Source organism: Callorhinus ursinus, unplaced genomic scaffold, assembly GCF_003265705.2.
Source record: "Callorhinus ursinus isolate GAN/ISIS: 27379988/994484 unplaced genomic scaffold, GSC_fseal_2.0 scaffold10, whole genome shotgun sequence".
NCBI classification, from domain to species: Eukaryota; Metazoa; Chordata; class Mammalia; order Carnivora; family Otariidae; genus Callorhinus; species Callorhinus ursinus.
The window spans coordinates 51,860,278-51,882,487 of record NW_027397072.1 but is presented as its reverse complement, the minus strand read 5'-3'; the positions used below and the strand labels follow the sequence as shown (position 1 = coordinate 51,882,487).

The 22,210-nt window shown below is 55.9% G+C and overlaps 1 protein-coding gene across 23 annotated transcripts in view; it reads left to right on the top strand.

Moving 5' to 3' along the window:
* The window catches only part of DYSF (dysferlin), a 205,960-nt gene that overhangs the window by 92,360 nt on the left and 91,390 nt on the right, over positions 1-22,210 (top strand). For all 23 annotated transcript variants that reach the window (XM_073897539.1, XM_025868432.2, XM_073897544.1 and 20 more), the window contains 8 exons: positions 946-1,138; positions 3,225-3,380; positions 6,801-6,932; positions 7,022-7,188; positions 8,030-8,144; positions 8,434-8,539; positions 8,809-8,951; positions 10,797-10,970. In XM_073897539.1, coding sequence (XP_073753640.1) covers positions 946-1,138; positions 3,225-3,380; positions 6,801-6,932; positions 7,022-7,188; positions 8,030-8,144; positions 8,434-8,539; positions 8,809-8,951; positions 10,797-10,970 — 1,186 coding nt within the window. The remainder of the gene's footprint in view (positions 1-945; positions 1,139-3,224; positions 3,381-6,800; positions 6,933-7,021; positions 7,189-8,029; positions 8,145-8,433; positions 8,540-8,808; positions 8,952-10,796; positions 10,971-22,210) is intronic.

The window sequence follows — 22,210 nt, the reverse complement described above, 5'->3', positions numbered from 1 at the left end:
CTGATGTCCTGTTTGGGAGTCAAGGGCTCAGTGGGGGTGGGGCGTGGGGCCTGGAGCAGCCCCCCCACTCTGGCCCCCCCCCAGCAGGGATCATCTAGAGGGCTCCTGCATGCTGAGGGAGAGCACAGACGCCCCCCGCCCCAAACCTCCCCGCCTGACCCTGCCTGTGTATTGACTGACCCCAGAGGCTCGGTATGGTGAGGAAGAGCCATATGAAGGAGGACATCTGGGGAGCCAGTGGGATTGGGGGGGAGTCAGAGTTCTGTGCCTCCAAGAACGGGATGGAGTTTAAACCCAACCCCCCACATGGGGCCTAGGGCTGGATTTCTGGGACGATATGTACCCCCTACCTCCTCTCCAAAGGCTTCCCAAACAGAGGGTTCTGGGAGGGGTGTCCCGGGGCTGCCCCAGGTCGACACATCTGTATTGCTGGCTGCCGGCCTCCCCACAGCGTCTGCAGTGGCTTGTCAGGGGTCCATAAATTTCCTTCCTGAAGAACGTGTGCGTACAACAGAACGGATTCATTTCAGCCCAGGGCAACTTAGCACTCCGGCCTCTGCTCTAGGAGGATACAGGGGGCACAGAGGGACCTGTTGGGCCCTCGGAGGGCTTGCAGTCATTTGGGCAGAGGGGGACACACGTGCAAAAGAACTCCTAAGTTCCAAACAGGCAGCTCCAGAATAGAGGGCTGAGGGACTTCAGAGCAGGAGGCACGTGCACCAGTGTAGTTAGGGAGGGCTTCCTGGAGGAGATGAGGATGGAGCAGGTCACATGGAGATGGGTCAGGCTGGAGAAGGCACCTAGGGCACATGGGGCACCTGGCAGGCAGGCTGAGGGTGTAGGGTTTGTTGGAGGGGGTGTCTATGCACAGGCGTGTGTACAGCATGTGTGCCTGGACCTGGGTGCGTGAGTGCCGGGCTCATCCCATATGTCCGTCCCTCGCAGCCAGCCCCTAGGCAACGTCCACGAGATACCCTCTGCTACCCACCTGGACCAGTACCTGTACAGGCTGCGCAGCCGTCACCTAAGCCAGATTACTGAGGCGGCGCTGGCCCTGAAGCTTGGGCACAGCGGGCTCCCGGCCGCCCTGGAGCAGGCTGAAGACTGGCTCCTACGTCTCCGTGCCCTGGCCGAGGAGGTAGGAAACCCTGGAAGGTGTCTTCCGTCCTGCCTGCAGACACCGGAACTGGGAGGGACGTGGGGACTGTCTGGGCCATGATCCAACTCTGGCTTCATTGCTGGGTGAGCTTGGACAGATGACTCAATTTTTCTGAGCCTCAGTGTCCCCTATTTGCAGCAGGAGGAGACAGGATGCAACTGGACACTGGGTGTTATGGGGCCTAGCTGAGAGCCTGGTGTGCAGTAGGTGTTCAGTCAATGCCCCCAAATATGTTCAAGACGTGTGCTCTATCAGTGTCCCCAAAGTATGTCAGAGACGGAGCTCGGACCAGCATCCGGAGGCACTGGGCTCCGAGTGTGGTGCTGGGGCCTGCTTCCCCAGGGACCCGACTCCTCCCTACCAACCAGGACCTGTCCGCCCCTGGCCTCAAACCTGCCTTTCCGGGGGCCCTGTATTTCTTGCTCTCCTGGTTGCCTCCTAGCCCCAGGCCTGAGGAGGCTGTATTTGCAGGAACTGTGAACTTTGTAGTATCTAATCAGAGAGAAGTGGCTGCTGTTTGTCCCCACCTGCATACCACCCCCCTCCTTGCCCCAGGTCAGATGTACCCCCACACTCACCCCAGTTCCCAGGGCAAGCAAGCAGTCCACAGATTTGTCCAGAACGAGGACAAGGTTCTGCTCATATGTCACGGGCAGACCAGCTGCTGCCCACTTCGACCAGAGGTGTGTGGTCTGCCTACAGAGGCGGTGGGGCTGGTGAGGAAGGATCTCCCCAGAAGGAGTGTGGAAAAGGGCAGGGCCTGAGAGGGGCTTCTGAAGGAGTGAGTCGTTGAAGAGGAGAGAGGGGTCCGGGAGGTGGGAGGCTGCTCAGAAGGGGAACACAGCCTAAAAAGTTGGTCCCTGAGAGTCAGCCTTGGACTCATCCCTGAGCAGGGCTTTGGGAATGTGGCCAGCTACCTGGGGGAAATACTGTGTTGCCCAGCCACAGGCTGATCCCATGCAGTGGCTACAGACCATCCTCCTGGGCTGGAAGGGCTGCCTTCCATCATCTTGGCCCAGATGGCCCCTGGAACTCTCAGCACAGATTGTGCCACAGCTGGGAGGGGTGAAGGTCAAATGGAGGCTCCTGACTGCAAGGGACCCCAGAGAGAGTCTTTCTCAAATTTGAATGCACATCAGAATCCCCTGAAGGGCTTGTTAAAACAGGTTACAAGCCCTGGCTGACCCTGCATGTCTCGGGTAGAGCCTGAGAATTTGCATTTCTAGCGTGTTCCCAGGAGCTGCTGCTCTGGGGACCACACTGGTATCATGGTTAGGAACCACTATCTGGAGGCAGAAAAACCTGGTTGGCTCCTTACCCTCTTTGAGCTTAAGTTTCCTCACTGGCAAATGGGGCTGCCTGTCCTTGCTGCAGGGAGTAAGTGAAACCATGAAATGCTCTCAGCCGTGGCCCTGGTTTGAGACCTAGTGCACCACCTCACTGAGTACACTTTGCTCACCGACCTTGGAAGCAGGTGGGCTGTACCCAACAGTTCTCACTCAGAGTTACTGGCTCTGAGGGGCTCAGGCCTTGCGGTTTTGTTCTGGGCTGGTCACCATTTTCAGAGCCCAATGTCACTACGCCTGGAAAAGGACCAGACCCCACAAGTCCCTGCTATTGGGGGGTGGGGAGTGTCCTTTGGGAAAGGGCATATCTGGGGATTCGCTGCTACTCTCAGGGGTGAGGAAGAAGGGTAGCATCTGAAGTGTGATGTCATCTCTCGGGTCAAATCAAATCCTCCAATCTCTGTGCCCCCGGGAGCATCTCTCTGCCCAGTGGAGGGGATCTAAGAAGATAAGCTCTGGGCTCCAGGCCGGAGTGTCTCTTCCCAGAAAATGTGAACTCAGCTCAGTGAATTTTTGGCAGGCTCCTCATGTGAGCGGAGGCAGCCTCATGCCCCGTGCTTGGGGGCTCCTAGCCACGGAAGACAGAGATGCCCAGCCAGCCGGAGGGGGGGTCAAGGAGGCTCTTGTGGGTGGGCAGCGGGGGAGCTGGAAGTGGGAGGAGAGGTGGCTCATGGTGGGGCTGTGGGCCTTCCCCGCCCTGACCACCACCCTCTCTCCAGCCCCAGAACAGCCTGCCTGACATCATCATCTGGATGCTGCAGGGAGACAAGCGAGTGGCGTACCAGCGGCTGCCCGCGCAGGAGGTCCTCTTCTCCCGCCGGGGCACCAGCTACTGTGGCAAGAATTGTGGGAAGCTGCAGACCATCTTTCTCAAAGTGGGTTCCTTTTCCTCAAGTCGTGGTCATATTTTCTCCTAGGTAGTTCCCTCCCCCTTTCTTGTCTCCTCCTGGTCTCCATCCCACTGAGAGTCTGTAGGCTCTCAGAAGGGGTGGCGGGCTTTGTGTAAAACCATTTCCCTTCTCTCTCCCCTGCCAAGTTCCTAGACCCCACACACCTGGGCTAGAAAGTTGGCAGGTGAGAGCTGAAATCACGGGGTGCTGGAAATGAATGGGGCAGGGTCTATGTCCCCTGCTCCCCACCTCCTCCTGCCCCCCAGGCTGTCTGGGAGGGACTGACTGCTGAGGCTGTTCTCGACCTCATAGCCAGGTCTCTGGTAGGGGGGTTCAGCGCTCAGCCCCCACCCCAGCCTCTAAGAGCCCTGGTATGGACCTCCTTGCCCTGCCCGCGTGCTTTTACTCCAGCTGGAGTCATGCTCAGGTTCAGGTTCTTCCCTGTGGGAGGGCTGGTGTTTGGGCACTGAGGGTGCCTGAGGGTGTCTGGCCCATCCGGGAGCTGGGGGCAAGTAATCCAGGGCCCCTCATGTTGTCCTGCCCACGTCTCTTCTCCCCTTTCTCCTCCAACCCCCACCCTTGCTCTCCGTCCATCTTCTTTCATGGTACTGGCCAGCCTCAGTCTGGGTGACAGGGATGTGAGCAGGTGCTTGAGCACCCCCTCTCCTCCTCTCTGGGTTAATGTGGGACATAGAGCCAAGGCTGTTTTGGTGGGGGTACTGTGGCCTGGTGGCCAGGACACGATTCAGGAAAACCCCTTCCTGGGCTGTGACCACCCGGGACCCTAGGGGAGGGTCCCTGTTTGGAGGGCTGTCACTGAGCTGTCCTGCTGGAGGAGGAGTGGCCCTGGGAGGCAGGCCGGCCCCTTGCCACTCACCGCTGACTCCAGATGGCTCTGTTGGCGTTATAAGCCGCTGGCCTTCAGCCTAGCTGGCCCGTCTGCCCCCGCCCCTTGCTCTCAGCCTTCCCTTCCTGGCCCCTCCTTCCATCCACACCAGGGACCAGCACCGGCCTCTCCTCTTCCAGGAAGTCATTGTTGGCTAGCCCTAGCCTCGAACCCCTGAGTGCCTGTTGGTCAACCCATTCATATATTGGCCAGTCTTTCTTGTTGTGTCCTGGGCTGGGTGGAGAGGGCAGATTTCAACAGTACAGTGTGTGTGGACAGGTGGCAGGGTTGGCTGGAAGCCTGTGTGGCCTTGAGTTGGTTGCCTAACCTCTCTGAACTGCTGGCTGTCTTCTCACCTATAACATGAGCATCAGGCTGCCCACTTCACAGGTTTTGAGGGTTGAACTAGGTGACACAGGTCATGGATCTTGCCTAAACGAGGTGATCAATGAATATCAGTTTCTCTCCCTTCTTGTTCCCTTTTCCTTTTGGGGTGCTCCCTTGCTCCCTGGGGAGAGGAGGCTCCATCAGCACAACTAGAGGCAGAGGTGAGCAGATACCCAGACTCAGGGTCATTGGACAGGCCAGCTTTGCTTAGAAAGAGGGTGGGGATGTGTCAGGCAGTGGGCTGCCCCCCCACCTGCCTACATGCCACCTGGGGCATGTCCCCCGTGCTTTCCTCACCTCCTAGCTTCCTGCCTTTCTGTCTCCTCAGCCAGCTCCTCGCTAAGCAGGGCAGAAGGGAAAGGAAGTCAAGGAGCTACCACATCACAGTGGGGTTCACCAGTGAAGGCTGGCTGGCTAGAGCACAGGTGGGGATGCACTCGAGTGGGATGAGCTTCAGACTCTGACCCCTAGGCCCTGCATCCTTGGGGAAACACAAACTGAAAAATTTTCCCCGATTCCAAGCAAAAAAAAAAAGATATTGAATTGTTTCTCGAAGTCTTGCCCACTGAGTTTATGAGCCCCGCCAGTAGCTCCTGAGCAAGCTCTACAAAAATGTTGGCAGCAAGCAGAGACCAAGAAAACATTGGTGTTTCTTAACTTAAACCAAAGTTGGAAAAAATGAGCACCAGTAGAGAGGGAGAGGAGCCCCAAACTAGACATTTCTTTATTTGCTGTTGCTATTTTGGGTCCGGCAGGCTGGCCCCGTCTGGGGGAGGGCAGGGGAGAGACTGGGGGTGGAGGGGGAAAGGGGGGTCAGGCATTCCTGCCATCTCCCTGGGGCTGGTGGTTTGGAGGGAAAAGGCCACTCACCACCCCAGGGAGGGGACAGCTGAAGTGAACAGTCATGGGAGGTTGCCAGGGGATGACATGCAGGGTCAGGGCCTCCTCCAGGCTTCACCGAGGATGAACCAAAAGCAGAGAGGCTGGGTGCAGGGGGAGACTGCCATTGCCTTGGTAGACCCCACACCCCTTCCTTTTCCCCTTACCTGGCCTGGGCTCTCCTTCCAGGGATCCGGGCCTCCCCAGCCTGTTGGCAACCTCTTACTTCAGTCCCCCCTTTCCGCTCCTGAAGCCATCAGAGTTCCTTTCTCCTCTCATTCAGCCCCCTGTTGCAAAGGAGGTGCCCCTCTAGGCCCGTGCTCACAAAACCTAGGGGCTTAATGTGCTACTTCCTTGAAGGGACAGTGTGTTGTTCTGAGAGTGAGGAGCTCCTGCTCCTCAGGCCACATCCGACCATTGATTTCAGTCCAACGGTGAAGTAGTTGTGGAGAATAAATGTTTTATGTTGGGTTGTTGTGGTTATTGCATTTTGGCAGAGCTTCTGAAAGTTTCAAGGTAATAAGCAATGGAGGACCAGTGACTAGTGGTTAACATGCTGATAAGTGCTTGAAAGGATAGCGATATCAGATGGCACACTAACATCTAGCCAAGACAAAAATAACAAAAACACCCCCCCCCAAAACAAACCAAACTGAAAATTAAGGAAGAGGCCTTAACCTCTTCCCCTTCCAGACCTGGATCATTGTATCTCCTTCAGAGATATGTTCTAGAATTGCACTGTCCAATATGGCCACCATAAGGGGCTATTTAAATTTAAAATCACTAAAATGAAATAAAACTAAAAATTCAGTTCCTTAGTCACTCTAGCTGCATTTCAAGTGCTCAGTCACCACATGGGGCTAGCGCTACCAGATTGGACTGTGCGGTGTTAAACCGTTTTGTAGCAGAAAATTCCACTGGGCAGGGTCATTCTAGAAGAGAACAGAAATGGGGATGTGGTGGGAGAGGGGAGAATGGGGGACTCTGGTCTAGGCCTGGCTCGGCTTCGCAGAGAGCACCTAGGTGGGGATGATGCAGTCTTCTTTGGAGAGAAGGAATCTTGGCAGGTGTGGAGAAGCCTTCTTGATTATACATTCCTGTTCTGTGAAATTCTGGTAAGTCCTCCAACAGGACACATATCTAAGGGTGTCAGGCTGCTATGCCCAGGCCCTGGAGGACCCCCCGGCCCGCCTCAGTGGGGACATCCTGATCTTAAAGGGGACTGTGGGTTTCTGTCTTTCTCTGGTGCCCAGTATCCCATGGAGGGGGTACCCGGAGCCCGGATGCCAGTGCAGATACGGGTGAAGCTCTGGTTTGGGCTTTCTGTGGATGAGAAGGAGTTCAACCAGTTTGCTGAGGGAAAGCTGTCCGTCTTTGCTGAAACCGTGAGTGCCTGCTAGCCTGCCCTTGCCTGCCCCCTGCCCCCTAAGCTGCGTTGGGCCCTACTCACTTCTCTTTATTGCTTGCTCTCCAGTATGAGAACCAGACCAAACTGGCCCTTGTTGGGAACTGGGGCACGACAGGCCTCACCTACCCCAAGTTTTCTGATGTCACGGGCAAGATCAAGCTCCCCAAGGATAGCTTCCGCCCCTCGGCCGGCTGGACCTGGGCTGGAGACTGGTTCGTGTGTCCAGAGAAGACGTGAGTCCTGGGCAGGGAGGCTGGGGGTCCCCCTCTGCCCCGGGCCTTTCTCTGAAAGACCACAGTCCTATTAATCGCTCTCCTTGCTCCTCCTGCCCCTGGGCTGGTCACAGGTGCTCCCACTTGAACTTTTCCAGGGCTGGGGGCTTGCTAAGTGGCATTGTTTCTGGAAGGGCTCTAACAATGGGAAAGTCCTTTACTATTAAACTAAAGTTGGCCTTCATTTGACTTGCATCCTTTCGTTGCCACCTTCTTCTCCCAGAGACCATAGCCTGGTTCCTCCTCCCCGTGTTAACCCTTCCTGTGCCTGAGGCTTCTCTCTCTCTCTGTACCTCTCAGAACAAGGCCGTCCAGCTGCAGCACTGTCCCTACCCCTTTCTCCTCTCTCATTTCCTGTTTGGTTGACGTTCAGCTGGGTTTCTTTCCTTTTCTTTGTTTAAATTGAAGTATAACATGTATCAAGTACGCAGATCTTAAGTGTACAAGCTTGATCACATTTTACATTTCAACAACTGTCCACCTGTTGAGCTTCAGTGACCCACCGGGCTTTTGGTGTCTTCGGTTTCCTTTCTCTTTTTGGTGTCTTTCTCTTTCTTTATCTTGGGTGCTGGTATATTCTTCTGTCTGGGAGTGTCTCTAGGTCCCCCTGGGTCTCCTTTCACTCTCCACCCTTGACCCTCTGCCCCTCCTTTCCCTCTCCTCTCCACCCTCTTGTTGTTGGTGGGGTTGAGGCTGATGCTGGAAGCTTGGCTGAGGCCCCGGGGTGCTCTGCTGGAGGCGGTGGGTGTGGGGGGGATCTCTTCAGCAGAGGTTCTGGCCCCCCCACCCCCTCCACCTCCAGGCTGCTCCATGACACTGACGCGGGCCACCTGAGTTTTGTGGAGGAGGTGTTTGAGAACCAGACCCGGCTCCCTGGAGGCCAGTGGATCTATATGAGTGACAACTACACGGATGTGGTAAGTGGGTGCTCCAGCGACAGTTGGGCTTTGCTTTCCTGGGGTCCTGGACCTTGGGGCTCAGGAGGGGCCCGTGCCTCAGAGAAGATGGGATGTTTTCTCCCCTGCTCCCATGTTCCCATCTTCATGCTCTGGTTTCCAGAGGGATGTGTAAGGTCCAGGGCAGATAGGACACTGATCTGGAGTCCCACCTGGGGCTTCCAGGATGTAGGTTGTCAAGTTGCGTCTTTTCTGCTTCCCTGATGACATCTGTCTCTTCTCAACGCTTGCCTGTCCTGTGTTGCCCTAGAATGGGGAGAAGGTGCTTCCCAAGGATGACATTGAGTGCCCACTGGGCTGGAAGTGGGAAGATGAAGAGTGGTCCACGGACCTCAATCGGGCTGTTGATGAGCAAGGTGGGCAGCACATGGAGCCTGGTGAGACCCACCCCCAGCAAGCTCAAGAGGCGTGCTGGTGGGACAGCTGAGTGCAGGCCTCGTGCCCTGGGGCACTGGCCTTCACTGGGCTTCTTCCTCTGGGGGACTTTCTGGATTGGCCCTCACTTACAGCTACAAATTAAGTCAATTATCACTCATGAGCCTGTGACTGTGCCTGGGAAGGAGAGATAGCCTCTGGAGAGATGGGGAATGGCTTGGGCAGTGACCGACAGGCACCTTTCCCCCAGGCTGGGAGTACAGTATCACCATCCCCCCGGATCGGAAGCCAAAGCACTGGGTTCCTGCTGAGAAGATGTATTACACTCACCGCCGGCGGCGCTGGGTCCGCCTGCGCAGGAGGGACCTGAGCCAGATGGAGGCCCTGAAGAGGGTGAGTCCAGCAGATGGTGGTGGGGGGGTGAGGCGCTGGTTGGGGGAGGCCAGCTGGGCACAGGTGCACACCTGTGTGTACAGACACATGCATGTGTGCTCAGGACGTGTAAGGCACGTGGGCTCCCTCGAGATGCTCACACATCACACCCAGCACATGCACAGCTGCTCACAGGTCACAGCACCCATGCAGATCATACCAGTTCACGTCCGGATGCCCACGCCCAGATGCCCGTGACTGTGCAAGGAGACAGTACTTGGGATCACATACAGACCCGGAAGGTGCCAAGACACATGGATGACTGAGTCTGTGGCCTGGGGTCCTGGAGGCAGAGTCCGAGACAGGGGTTTGGCTGCGTGGAGCTTATTGAAGCAGGGTGCTCGGGAGTGCGGGGAGCCAGGATTGGGGCTCAGGCCAAGTCAGTTACAGCCTGAGCTGTGGCTTGGGGAGGGGTGCACCCTGGAGACCACAGAATCATCCTCACCTGGAGGCAAGGGACCTGGGGTTTGTACCCCCTTGGTTGTGTCATTGGCTGCGGTTACTGGGAGTGGGCTGAGGCCCGTCTCCTCCCCATGGAGCCTGCTCCCTTCAGCCTGGGCAAGTCCCTGCTGGAGCTAGCAGGAGAAGATGTAGGCACCAGGCTGCTGAGGATGTATGCGCCATGTTGCCGGCTGGTGCCTCGGTGGCCTCTGTCAGCATTTACCAGAGGATGTGTCTGCAGTGCAAGCACACATGCCCACGGGCATGCCCAGATACCTACAGGACAGAGGCGTGGAGTGGGCACATATGAGTGAACACAATGCACGCACCTGCTCTTGGAGTCCCTCAGATGCCCATGTCCTGCACAGCCTCAGTGCCTGCCTCCCCAGTCCCTCTTGTGTCCTGTCTTCCTTCCTAAGTAGGCATTTGAATTTTGGTCCAAGAGCCAGGCCTCCCCCAATCCAGGAGTAGCCTTTGGCATGACCCAAATTTCTTCCTTTCTCTTTGGGCACAGATAATGTAGAGAGGGATGTCACTGGGTCCAAGGAGAAGCAAGGTTTTGGGGCAACAGACTGTTCGTGGTGCCTTGAACTGGACAGACTCCACTTTCCTTGTAAGGGCCCCCAGGGGATGGAAGCGGACCTTGTCAGGCAGGGGGCCTCGCCCACTCCATCACCCCTGACACCCCTCCCAGAGAGAGATGTGGCTGCCCTCCAGGACTGGCTCTTGTTGCTTAGTTCATGGCTGGAGCCCGAGGGGCACCTGAGGACTGTCAGGTCATCAGCTGGATAGGAAGGGGTTTCCAGGCCTCACTCCAGGCCTGGGAAAGGGTCCCCTCGAGGACATGCCGGGGGTGGGGGGTGGGTGGGGGTGGGGCGCGCCCTCCATAGCTGACCTAGGCCTAGCCTCAGGGAGAAATAGCCTGGGGTCGGGAAACAGAATCTTCATTGACCCACTTCTATTTTTATAAGCTGGGATGTGAAGAAGAAAAGGGAAATGGCAAGAAAACCTTGGATTCATGAAATCCACCCATAATCCAAGTAAACAAACAAACCCAAAGCCCAGGGTTTTCATTGCTGCTTTAGTCTACCTGCCCTCTCTGGCTCCTCGGATCCCCACAGCCCAGGGAGCCTCTTCTCCTCCGGATTTTCCGACCTGGACTCCTGTCATTGCAGAAGCGGCTCAGGGCCCCCCTCCTCCAGGTGGCCTTCCCAGCTGTTCCCACCTGGAGGGTGCTGGTGTGGAGTGGGTGGGGAATCGTGGAGGGCAGGCCAGAGAGGGGAGAGGTGCCGCAGGAGCCCAGCCCGGGGTCTCCCCGCGGGGCCGCCAAGCAGGGACTGAGTCTGTCCTGTTGTCTTCATGCAGCACAGGCAGGCGGAGGCCGAGGGTGAGGGCTGGGAGTACGCCTCGCTCTTCGGCTGGAAATTCCACCTGGAGTACCGCAAGACGGATGCGTTCCGCCGCCGCCGTTGGCGCCGCCGCATGGAGCCGCTGGAGAAGACTGGGCCTGCCGCCGTGTTTGCCCTCGAGGGGGCTCTGGTATGTCCCTGGGCCTGTGGTGGGTCAGTGAGGTGCAGCTTGCTTCCCCAGGGCTCTTCACGGCTGAAGCGGGAGGCCCCAGGGTAGGACTTTGGAGGGAACATCGGCTGGTCACCTTGGCTTTAGTTCCTTTGGGGTCGCCTGTGGGGAAAGTGGATGGTAGTCTGGGTGTCCTCCTAATATAAAACAGCTCCTTCTTGGCACTGGGAGACCTGCTGCTTCTTTGTGTGGCCAAGAGGGAAGCAGGCAGAGAGGGTCTTGGTCAGACCGAGGTCACAGGTCTGACCTCTGACTGGAGCCAAGGGACCTGGTTCTCCTCGAAGAGGCTGGCTGCCACAGGGTGGGTTTGAGAGGCTTTGGCCTAGCCCCTGGGAGTAGTCAGAGAGGTCGGACGACCCCTGAAATGTCCTTGGTTGGACATGAGTCCTCCTTGGTTGGACCGAAGCTATCTCATGGCATCCCTGAGATTTTGGGGGAGAGATGTACCTCAGAAACTGAACCTCAGGCTGGTGGTCCTGACTTAGAGTACACTTTCTGGAGCCAGTAAAATTGGGGTCAGCTCCAGGTTACCAGGGTCTGGCTGATGTGTTCCCCCAAAAGATGAGCAGGCCCTTCCTGGACAGTCTTAGTAGGGTCATTCTCTACTCTGTTTTGGTCTGGGGATTCCTGGAGGTGGGAGAGATGCCCAGCATGAGGCCCTTCCTCTGAAATCCAGCCAGGACTGCCCAGCCCCCGGGGTTTTGGACTGTGACTCAGAGAGCAGGTTCCACCAGCTTTGATAGCTGATGGGATCTGAGTGTGTCCATGTGCACCAGTTTTGTGTGTGTGTGCGTGTGTGTGCATGTGTGTGCGTGTGTGTGAGGATTTGGTCGGAGGGAGGAGCCGTGGGGCTTTGCCCTGAGCCAGGGGTACAGAGGACAGGCCCAGGATCTGACAGGATGGATATGGGGAAGGGAGTTGAGACTGGCGGTGGTCTGAGGGCCTTGATGGTGGACCAGGTCCAGGGGTGGCAGTATGGGAGAGGAAACCCCCTGGGGGCCAGATAATGCCAGATGTCTGATGATGTCTTGGGGCCAAGTTGTGAGGTGGCTGGAAGGAGACGGCAGAGCTCCAGGCCGCTGGGCTCGTGCTCAGGCTAAGGCGGGAGGAAGTTGCTGTCCCGGCTGGAGCAGCCCCAGCTGGAGGTCTCATGGGGCAAGGCTGGTTTGTGTTGACCCCCTTTGTCCTGTCAGAAAGGGCCTGGCCTGGGTACAAGGCAGGGCCTGGGGGTGGGCTTGTGGCTCCAGCTGAGGGGTGGGGGGGTAAAGGCCTTGGCAGACCTCAGAGTCAGGGTCTGAGAAGCCTGGCTAGGTACCGTAAGGAATAGAAACTCAGTGAAATGGGCTACAGAGAGAAAAGGAGTTTAAGGGCTCAGATGGACAGGAGAGCCCAAGGGGCGAAGCAGGCATTAAGTCTGGCAGGAAATGGGGGTTCGCAAAGTATCCCTGGGGCTCTGCCTCTGACTCGCTCCTCTGTCTTGGCCTCATTCTCACACTGGCTCACTCTGGGTGGTAACAAAAATGGCGCCGACATCAACTTTGCAGACAGTAAAGCCCTGCTAGGTGAAATAGCACAGCCCACCTGGCATCCTCTGTTTCCCTCACAGCTGGAGACCACAGAGGGGAGAGTGCTGTTTTCTCCATAATGCTGTTACAGTCTTGGGTGTGACTGACTGGCTCTCGTGGCCATGTGCCCATGCCAGCCTGAGGGTGAGGAATGGAATGTTCTGATTGGCCATGCCGGGTCATGCCCCTTTTCTGTAGTTGACAGCACCATCAGGATGTGGAGAAGAGTGTCTGGAAAGGAAAAAAAAACAAAAAACCCTGCAAACAGTGCTGGGCAAAGAGCTACTGATGATGGCCACAGGACTCTGTTCAATGAACAATAGGGAGCCAGTGTGGGTTGTTGAGCAGAGGAGTGCTCTGGTCAGAGCCGGGCTTCAGGGCTGTTGGTCAACTAGCCATGGAGGCTGGTTAGAGTGGAGGAGTGGAAACCACCAGGAGACCATCAGGAATCTCGGTTAGTGATCTGGGATGAGGTGACCATCTGGGGTGGGAGCTGGGGGCTGGAGTATAGGGAAGTACAGAGTTTGGGGAGGGTCAGATGGGCCCAGAGGCTCTGCTGGGTGCATGGTAGGGCTTCTCCCATCGCCGGGCCACAGGGTGGGTGGGGTGGGCCTGGGGCCGTGATGAGTTCATGGTTGGCTCTGGCAAGTCTGACACACATGGTTAAGTGCTGTGTGAAGGAGGCGGATCTGGCAGTTGCTTGCCAGGCCGCCCAGGGCAGGGAGGCCAGGGCCGTGGGAGAGAGGACGCGAGGCCAGAGGTAGCCAGAGACACATGGACAGCAGTGTGGATGGGTTCTGGGGCTGGCCAGGATCTGGGGGAAGAAGATGAGCAAGGCTGGGGCTCCACTGCCAAGCTTTCATGCCTCGGTGACCGGGAGAATGAAGGGGGGCACTTCCCAGAAACAGAAACCAATTCGTTTATTCTTTATGTGGGAGAAAATGTCGTGAGGGAGCATTGAAATCAAATGTCAAGTCAACAGACATGGGGAGGTGGTTGATTGTGAAGCAGATGTGCCTCGCCTGTGATATGCAGCAGAAACCAACATAGTGAAGCCCTCTGAGTCCTGGGGGAACTTGGCTGACATAGAGAACCAGGGGCAGACAGTGGTTGGAGAGGCTGGATCCCACAGACCTGGGGTTGGAGGACACAGTTTTGGAAAGTCTTTAGGTGTGGCCAGCATTTGGATAGGGCCACTGGCCCATTTGACAGTAACTGTCTGGACCACTCTGTACTTCAGTGACTCGAACCTCCATCAGCACTAACATACACACACACACATACACACACACCCTCTCCTTCATGGTCACCTAGATGTGCTCCTGTCCCTGAATCTGCTGTCCTTCGTCCTGGGAGGTACTGATGGAACTGAGGCTAATGTCCATCCTGCATCATGGGAGCAGATGGTAGGGTTCTCTGGGTGCCTGGACCCCGCTACTGTCTTGGGTGCTGGCCTTGTCCACTGGTCACTGACGTCTGCTGATTCTCTTGGCTGGAGCATGGTGGGATAGGCAAGGCTTCAGAGTAGAGCAGGTTTGGTCTGAATTCTGCTTCCTTTCTTTCCTAGCTGCGGACAGGTCACTTACTCTTTTAGCAACTCTGTTACCTTGTCTGTGAAAGTCACCGCATCCTAGAGTCATTGTAAGGGGGACCCACGTGACTCATGGAAGGAAGTGCTTCTCAGGCTGAGTGAACGTAGGAGCGATATGGGGGTCTTGTTAAAATGTGCACTCGGGATTCCGTATCTGGGTGAACCCTAGAGTTTGCATTTCTAAGAGGACTCCAGTGATGTCAATGCTGCTAGTCCAAGGACCACCTTCGAGGGGTGAGGATGTGAGGCACGTCGGGCATGAGGAAGATGAGGGAGGTGGTCACATTGCCCTGCTCCCCCCCACTTGGATGCCTTTCTGAGAGAGGTGGGGCATATCCATGACTGGGTGAAGGTGTTTGGCCAGGGTCCTAGAGAGGGGAGCAGGGAACAATGACGTGTTCTCCTTGCTTCCTGGTAAGAGAACAGTGATCTTTGCTTCTAATGATCCCCTGATCTGATGGTGGAGGCCTGGCCTGTGGGGAACTGTTGTCTGATGAGGAAGAGAGGCATTCCCATGTGAGTACAAATGAACCCAGTAGGATCTGCATCTTTGAGGTGCTGGAGGGCAGAATAAGGATCTGCCATGAATGCTCCGGCCAAGAATGACGGTGTCTAATGAGGGAGGCTTCTTGGAGGAGGACGTTGGGAGGCAGACCTTGAAGGAGTCTAGGGAAGCACCGTGGGTGGTGACCAGGTGGTCTTCCTGGTAATCTGACATTTCTGGATGTCTGGACCCGAGGACCAGGCCTATGGTGCCCCCTTGCCTCCTTCCACCCCACTTCTGGCCCTTGGGTCCACCAGCAGGCTGCGCCTTGCTTGCCAGTTTCCCTCCTGAAGACATCTTGCTGGAAGGCAGGCCCTGTCTGCTCATTAGCACGGGCAGTCTTTCCCTGAAACCTTCTGCTGGGGCCAAGCCTGGCTCCCTCTGTGGAGCAGGAGGCCCTGGCTCCGTCTGCTAATCGTCTGCTGTCTCCATCCCGAGCATTATTTTATTTTCGTATTATTCTTTTTCCAGCTAATATCCTGGCATTCCCAAAGACACCGGTTTCATAATCTTCCTGGCGTTCCCAGGGAGCTGGGAAGCAGAGCACAAAGCTGCTATTATAGCGCGTTCCATCCAGCCTCCCTCTCCTCGCCCCACACCCCTTGCTGCCGCCACCGCCGGCTCCCACCCAGGCACCCCTTCCCGACGCCACCAGCCTCTCTGGGAACTCTGGTGACGGCTGCTGGGATGAGCTCACAGAATCCATCCTGTCGCCCTTGCCCTGGGCCTGCCCTCCATGCGCAAGGATTTTTCCAGAACCCTGCCTCTGTGCTTGGCCCTGAGTGTTAGGAAGGGTTTTCTGAGATGCCTGAGCCTGGGCAGGAGGGAAGGAGACAGAGTCTCGGCAACATGTGCTCAGAGCCTTGGAGATTTTTAGAGCTGGAAGGAACTTTCATGTTCGAAAGGCGCTCTCCACCTGGCTTTGGATCCCCTTGAAATCGGATGCATAGTTGTGGGTGTGCGGGTGTGATCTGTGTATGCAGGTGTGTCTGATGTGTAATCACATGGATGGTGTGTGCGCACACACAGTATGTGTGCAACATGCCTGTGTGTGTGATATGTATGTGCACATGTGTATGAACGAGTACGATGTGTGCACATGTGGGATACGTGCGTATGTGCACTGTGGGCATGTGTATCTATGATGTGTAAATTCTGGCTTAAGGTCTGTGGTTTTCTCCAATTCTCAAGGGAATTTGGGAGCCCAAAGAGGAGAAGAATTACTGAAATCCATTTTACCATGTGCCAAAGATCAGGCTGAAAGCTTTTGTGCATGGTCTCTTTTTATCCTCACAGTGACCCCAGAAGACTGAATTCTATTATTATACCCATTTTACAGTTGGGGAGACTACTGAGGTCCCATAACTGCACTGTCTAACACAGTAACCACTAGCTGCATGAGAGTATTTCAATTTATATTTAAAGTTATTAAAATAAGACAGTTTAGTTCCTCAGTCATACCAACCACATTTCAAGTGCTCAAGAACCACACCAGGTTCATGGCTACCATATTGGACCATGAAGCTATAGAACAGTTTCATCATTGCAGAAAGTTCTGTTGGACAGTGCTATTCTAGAACAACTCTGAGCCCCTAATATTACTCCAGAAGAAACTGAGGCCTGAGAAGGGGTTTGCCCAGTAGGACAGTATGAGTCAGTTTTAGAACCAAGACCAGACAATGGGCTCTTCTGTTTTCTGTCCCCCAGTTCATATTCCCCATATTCCCACTCCCATTAGGGCATAATGTCCCCCTAGAGAAGGCCCTCGAGTGGGGTCCTAGGGAGGGTGCTGGGCAGTTGGCTGGAACCCTCGGCTGTTGGCATCACTTTTCCCATGCAGCCGTGTGGCTTGGCTTCCCTGGAGCAGTAGGGCTGCTAGAGAGGAGCTGGCACCACGACCCCCACGCTGAGAAGCCTCTGGTTGGTCATCTGAGGTCTGAGTCCTGACCGGAAGTGGAGAGGATCTACGGAGACAGGCCTACCAAGCCCCAGCCTAAGAGCAGAGATGGGCAGCTGGGAATCGGAAGTGCTGGGAGGGGGGTCAGGGAAAGGCTGGTGCCAGAGAGGAGTAATTTGGGATTTGAGCTGCCTGAAAAGGAGGTCAGATGTGGGTGAGGAGGGGAGGGGCCGTCTCTGTACCTGGATGAAGCCCTGCTGTATGCAGAGTACCCGGGCCTAGTTCCCAGAGTGGGCACTTGGACCAAGGGCAGCATCCGGGAGGTGAGAGGGGTTTGCCTCATTAAGGAAACCAAATCCCTGCTGGGTCTGCTTAGGTGGGGGAGGTGATTCCATATTTCCCTGGATTCTGTTTCTTGAATATGCTAATCGAGCACCTGTTCTATACCTGGTTTTGTGCAAGCAGGAGCTAATTGAAGGCTGGCTGGCCTCTCAAGCAGGGGCCTCCCTGCCCCTCTTGCTGCTCCCCCCATGGAAGGACCATTTGGGTAATTCCTTTAAATTGGTGAACCCCAGGATCTGTTTCACTCCAGACTTGGATGCTGAAGTCTGGAGGGTCCAACTGTGTGTCTGTGTACCTGAGACAAAATGCCAGCACATGGGGGTGCACGGGTGCCAAGGAGTATGTGTGTCACATCTGGGCAGACGCGGTGGGGGCCCCCTGTGTGTTATTGTACATGCACTGGGGTCTGCATCCACAACTGCTAGGATGACCCTATAACTTATTGTCCCAATCATGCTGGGAAACAGGCGTAAGCTAGGGCCGTCCCAGACAAAGTGGGATGTACGGTCGTCCTGAGTACGGAGGCGCTCAGGCATGGGGTAGAATCTGCTTGAGCGTTCTCTGCAACCTCCACCTTTGGACACGCGGAAAGTCAAGAGGGGCATATGTGCACGCACACACTCGCATACACACAGACGCCTGCGCCAGCCCACACGTGGCACTGCGGATTCTCCAGGTTTCCTGATTCCATTCCCAAGCTCCCCGGGGGCTGGCCGGTAGTTTTGCAAGGATTTTTGCAGCTGCTTCCAAGCCCCGGCTCCAGCTGTAAATTAAATGGGGTTGCACCGTTGCCTGCTATTCTACTTAAAGTTGCAATCAGCCCTGATTAGGAAGGGAGGTCTGTGTTCCCGAGTTCCCTCTTTTTAAAGTGTTCTCCTTCGGCCTGGCCTGCTAGCCTGTGTGGGGTTTCCCTGGAAGTTGAGGCTGGGCGGCCAGGGCAGTGACGTGGGCCTTGGGCTCCCCAAGGCCCTGACTTGGCGCTCAGCCCTGTCCCGCCCCGGAGCCTGGCTCAGGTGCTGAGCTCTGATGGGGAAGCCGAAGCTGGGAAGAGCCTGGAGGGGCTGTCGGGGGGCCCCTGGCTCTGTCAGTTAATTTTGCTATGCGACCCTAGGGAAGGCAGTGACCTCTCCGGGCCCCAGTTTTTTCACTTTCAGGATAGGGCTGATAACAACACAGCAAAAACAATAACCTCCCCTTCCAGAGCAGGGGTCGGCAAGCCTTAGCCTACAAGCCTAGTCCGTCCTTGGCCGTTTTATGTAGACAGGGCTTTATTGGCACGTGCCCGGGCTCATTCGTGTCTGCATTCTGTGGCTACTGTCCTGCTGCAGGGGCAGCTGCCCTGCAAAGGTGAATGGATTTACTCCCTGGCCTTCTCTGAACAGCGTTTACCAGCCATTCTATAGAGCATGTGCCTGGGCCAGGTATTACCTCTGCCCTGTTTGTGTATTGTCTCTTTTCATGCCCCCAGCAGTCCTAGGAGATGGGGTTTATCACTACTCCCAGTTCACAGATGAGCAAACGGAGGTACAGAGAAGGCAGGTCATAATGATTCTAGGGATGTTTCCTCACAAGAGTGTTAAGAAAAATTCTATGGATAACGGTGGGGTGATTCAGAGTTTATAGCATACTACCCTACGTGGCTGTTGGTTATTTGGTTGTCCCAGCAAAGCCAGTAGTGAGGAAGAGGTCCTGGCAGTTCACCCTAGGGCATGCTGGTCAGTGTTTAATAACTGGCTCTCCAGAAAATTAAAAAAAAAAAAAATCCAAAAAACAAACCCAGTCTGGTCTGTAGTACTTGCTGGTTTCTGTGGTGTAAATATCCCCGCTGTGGCCGTTTTGAGCTAGCAATGTGACATCGCTGAGTGGAGGTGGGAGGAGATGAGCAATAGCGGGTGGTTATATAGCATTTTCAGCCCACAGATATATTAGATGTAAATAACCTCAGGAGCGGAACAATAGTCAAAAGTCGTAAAATAATTAAGAAGTGATGAGTTTGAGTATTTATCACCTTTTTAAAAAAGATTTATTTATTTAAGAGGGTGGGGGGAGGGGCAGAGGGAGAGGGAGAGAGGGAATCCCAAGCAGGCGCCACGCCCAGCACAGAGCCCAAAACGGGGCTTGATCCCATGACCCCGAGATCACGACCTGAGCCGAAATCATGAGTCAGATGCATAACTGATTGAGCCACCCAGGCGCCCTTATCACCTCTGTTTTTAAAAAAAATTTCCGTAATTATAAGTTTATATGATTCAATTGTTACAAATATTCGTGTTTAACAGCCAGCTTGCAATATGCCTGAAAGCTTACTACTCTGCTCTTCTGAGCCGTGCGGGCCAGCTCCAGCCCTAACTGCTCTGGGGGCCCCTGGTCCTATTTACATAAGAGATAGTAGCAGCAGAGTGGTACAGTGCATTCTTCCCAACAGCTCTGTCCCCTGTGCTCTCTGGCTCCATCAGGCACTGGAACTGAGCCCTTCCCGGGAAGCCTGGAGGGCGGCTGGCCCCTGAGACCCACCTGCTTGACTCTGATGGGATGGAAGGTGTCCCGATAGCCCCCTGAGATACTGCCGAGGCTCTGTTGTTTCCTTCCTGACCATCATGGTCTGGCTGCGGGGGCTCTGTCCTCTGCCTGCTCAGCCCCAGGGACCCTCTGCTCAGCCTGTCTTCTTGCTGCATCCACCACTGGTCTTGCCCCTTCATCCTCCGTCCTGCCTTCGGGTTATAGATCCTCAGCCAGATCTCTGGGCCCCGTATGGATGAGGTGTTGCACCACTGCCAAAGGGAGGAGGTGTGTATGTGACCGACAACCAGTGGGACAGGAGGAATTTCAGACACGATAGCGGTCTGGTGCTTGGTCTTGGACCCAGTTTAGGTGGGCTGTGGGGTCCCCTTACCTTGGTAGGCTGCTTCTTTTCCCAGAACCTGCCCACCTCCTCCTGGTGTGGTGGCCACACCAAGGCCCCGGGGCAGGAGTCCTCAGCAGATAAGGTGGGTTTGGCCACTGGCTCTGGGGACCCCTGGGGGCAGCCCTGCACCATCTGGGAGGGAGAGAATTCCTCGCACTCCTAAGCTCAGGCTCTTCCCGGGAGCCATGGCTGCCAGCCGGGCAGCGGCGGGTTGGATGCTGCCCAGTCCCCTGGGCGACCGGCAGGATCCCTTACACAGCTAGCCCCAAGATGGAGTGTGTGGCCACAGACCACAGTCTGGGAGTCGCATCGGCGTGAGCTATGGAGGCAGGAATGTGGCTGTGGGAAACCCAATGCCCTGGGGCCTGGTGGGGCTGGGGAAGAGTGAGTGCGTGGAGTTGTGGGGGGGGAGGGGCAGAAAGCAAGGCATCAGCTGCCCTTGCAGCCTGGCTCTCTCTGCCCAGGGCTCTGAGCGAGAGCAGAAGCAAGCCAGCCTCCCTCCCCTAGCTTGCCCTGCCCCAACTTGGCCCCTCTCGCTGAGTCTTCCCCTGAGCGCTCCTCTTATGCCAACACTCTTCTCTTTCCCCTCCTCCAGGAAGCTTTCCCGAGTGGGACCTTCCGAGGGTCCACCCCATTCTGTTCCACCCCAGAGATGGCCCCACGGGGGCGGGCGAGGGGACTGAAACCATATCCCTTGCTCTTTCTGTAGTAATATCTTACTCTGAGCCCCCTGAGGGAAGGAGGGTGCTGTTTGATGTGCATTTTTCTGACCCTTCCCCTGAGACCCGAGGCCTGAACGCTGCCCACGTGGCTGAGGGCAGGGAATGCTGGTGATTCATTTTCTGTGACAAATCTTCATTGGATGACTACTAAGTGCCTGATGCTGGGCCGGGTGCAGGGGAGAGAGGAGCGTGTGTGCCTTGCCCACACGTATGGAGAGATGGATGCAGGAGAGAGCTAGGAGAGGCTGAGCAGGGGCTGCTGCTGAAGGCATGGCAGCCACAGTGGTATCCAGGCCTCAGTGGTGACTGAGCTGAGGGAAGAGCTCGAGTTAGCTCATCTGGGAGGGCATTCAAGGTGGTGAGAACAGCCTGTGCAAAGGCCCTGAGGCAGAAAGAAGGGGATGGGTTCTAAATTTAAAGAAAAAAGAGATTAAAGGGGGAAGGTATTGTTTTAGCATGAGAATGGAGAATTGAGAGACTGAAACTGACACCACTATTACCTTTCACTGAGAGCTGCTTATGTGCTAGGAACCTGCCAAGGGTGGGGCGGGGGTGCCTCACTGCATTTGGTTTTTACCAGTGGGTTTCCACTGGGGGCAATTTCTATCCCCCACCCCATCCCTCAGGGGACATTTGACAATGTCTAAAGGTATTTTTGGTGGTCACAGTTGAAGGGTCAGGAAGCTATGGGGATCTCATGGGTCGAGACCAGAGATGCTGCTAAACATCCAACAACGCACAACATAGAGGGAAGGACTGACAGGAAGCAGGGACCTTCCAGAAGCTCCCAAACCAGATTTTCAAGGGGCTTCATTGTTTGCTTTGAGAGAAATTCTGGAGTGTGACCCTTGTATGTCTACACTTGAAAACCAAAATATACCTCAGAGTGAAGGAAGTGTGACACGGGATTATCTGTTATTGTACAGACTGATCCCCGGACCTGGGTGACAGGCTGGCCTTCTTCACTAGCTCTCCCCCTGGTTCACACTGTTGCTGTCTCCTGAGGTGACCTCCTTCTTTCGTTCACCTGCTCTCCATGTGTGTCCTGAGCACCTGCTGTGTGTGGGGGGCAGCTGGGCGTATGACAGAAACCTCCCAGAGCTCTCAGTGGGAGGGCACAGATGGGTCAATGGTGGGGGGCTGCTGGATGTGATAAGAAGAGGTTCAGGGCACTGTGGAAGCACCTGGGACCGGGGCTTCCTCATCTTTGCACAGAGACCTTGAGGAAGAGGCTAGACGCCTAGGAAGAAGAAGGGAAAGAAAGGGGCAGAGAGACCAACGTGCAAGAGGCCTGGGGGGCAAGAAAGGGGTCCCCAGAGGGTTTCAGCTGGGTTGAGCATGAAAGTCACCAGGGATGGGGGTGTCTGGGGGTGTCCAGACTGCTGGAGACTCAATTCAGAGGCCACAGCTGGGCTGGGAGGGAGAGCTGACCTCCCCATCTGCTCCCAGGGTCTGAAGAGGAAGCATGCAGAGCCCAGCTTCCCCTGCAAAGGGGTCAGTGGGCCGGAGGATAGGAAGACATCGGCCAATGGTGTGGGTAGAGTTCTGCCCAGGCTGGGAACCAGGGCGGTTACAGGACCAGGGCTCCGCTGGGAGGGACTGAACTTAGTGGGTGTCCCTCAGCAGGGCTCCTGG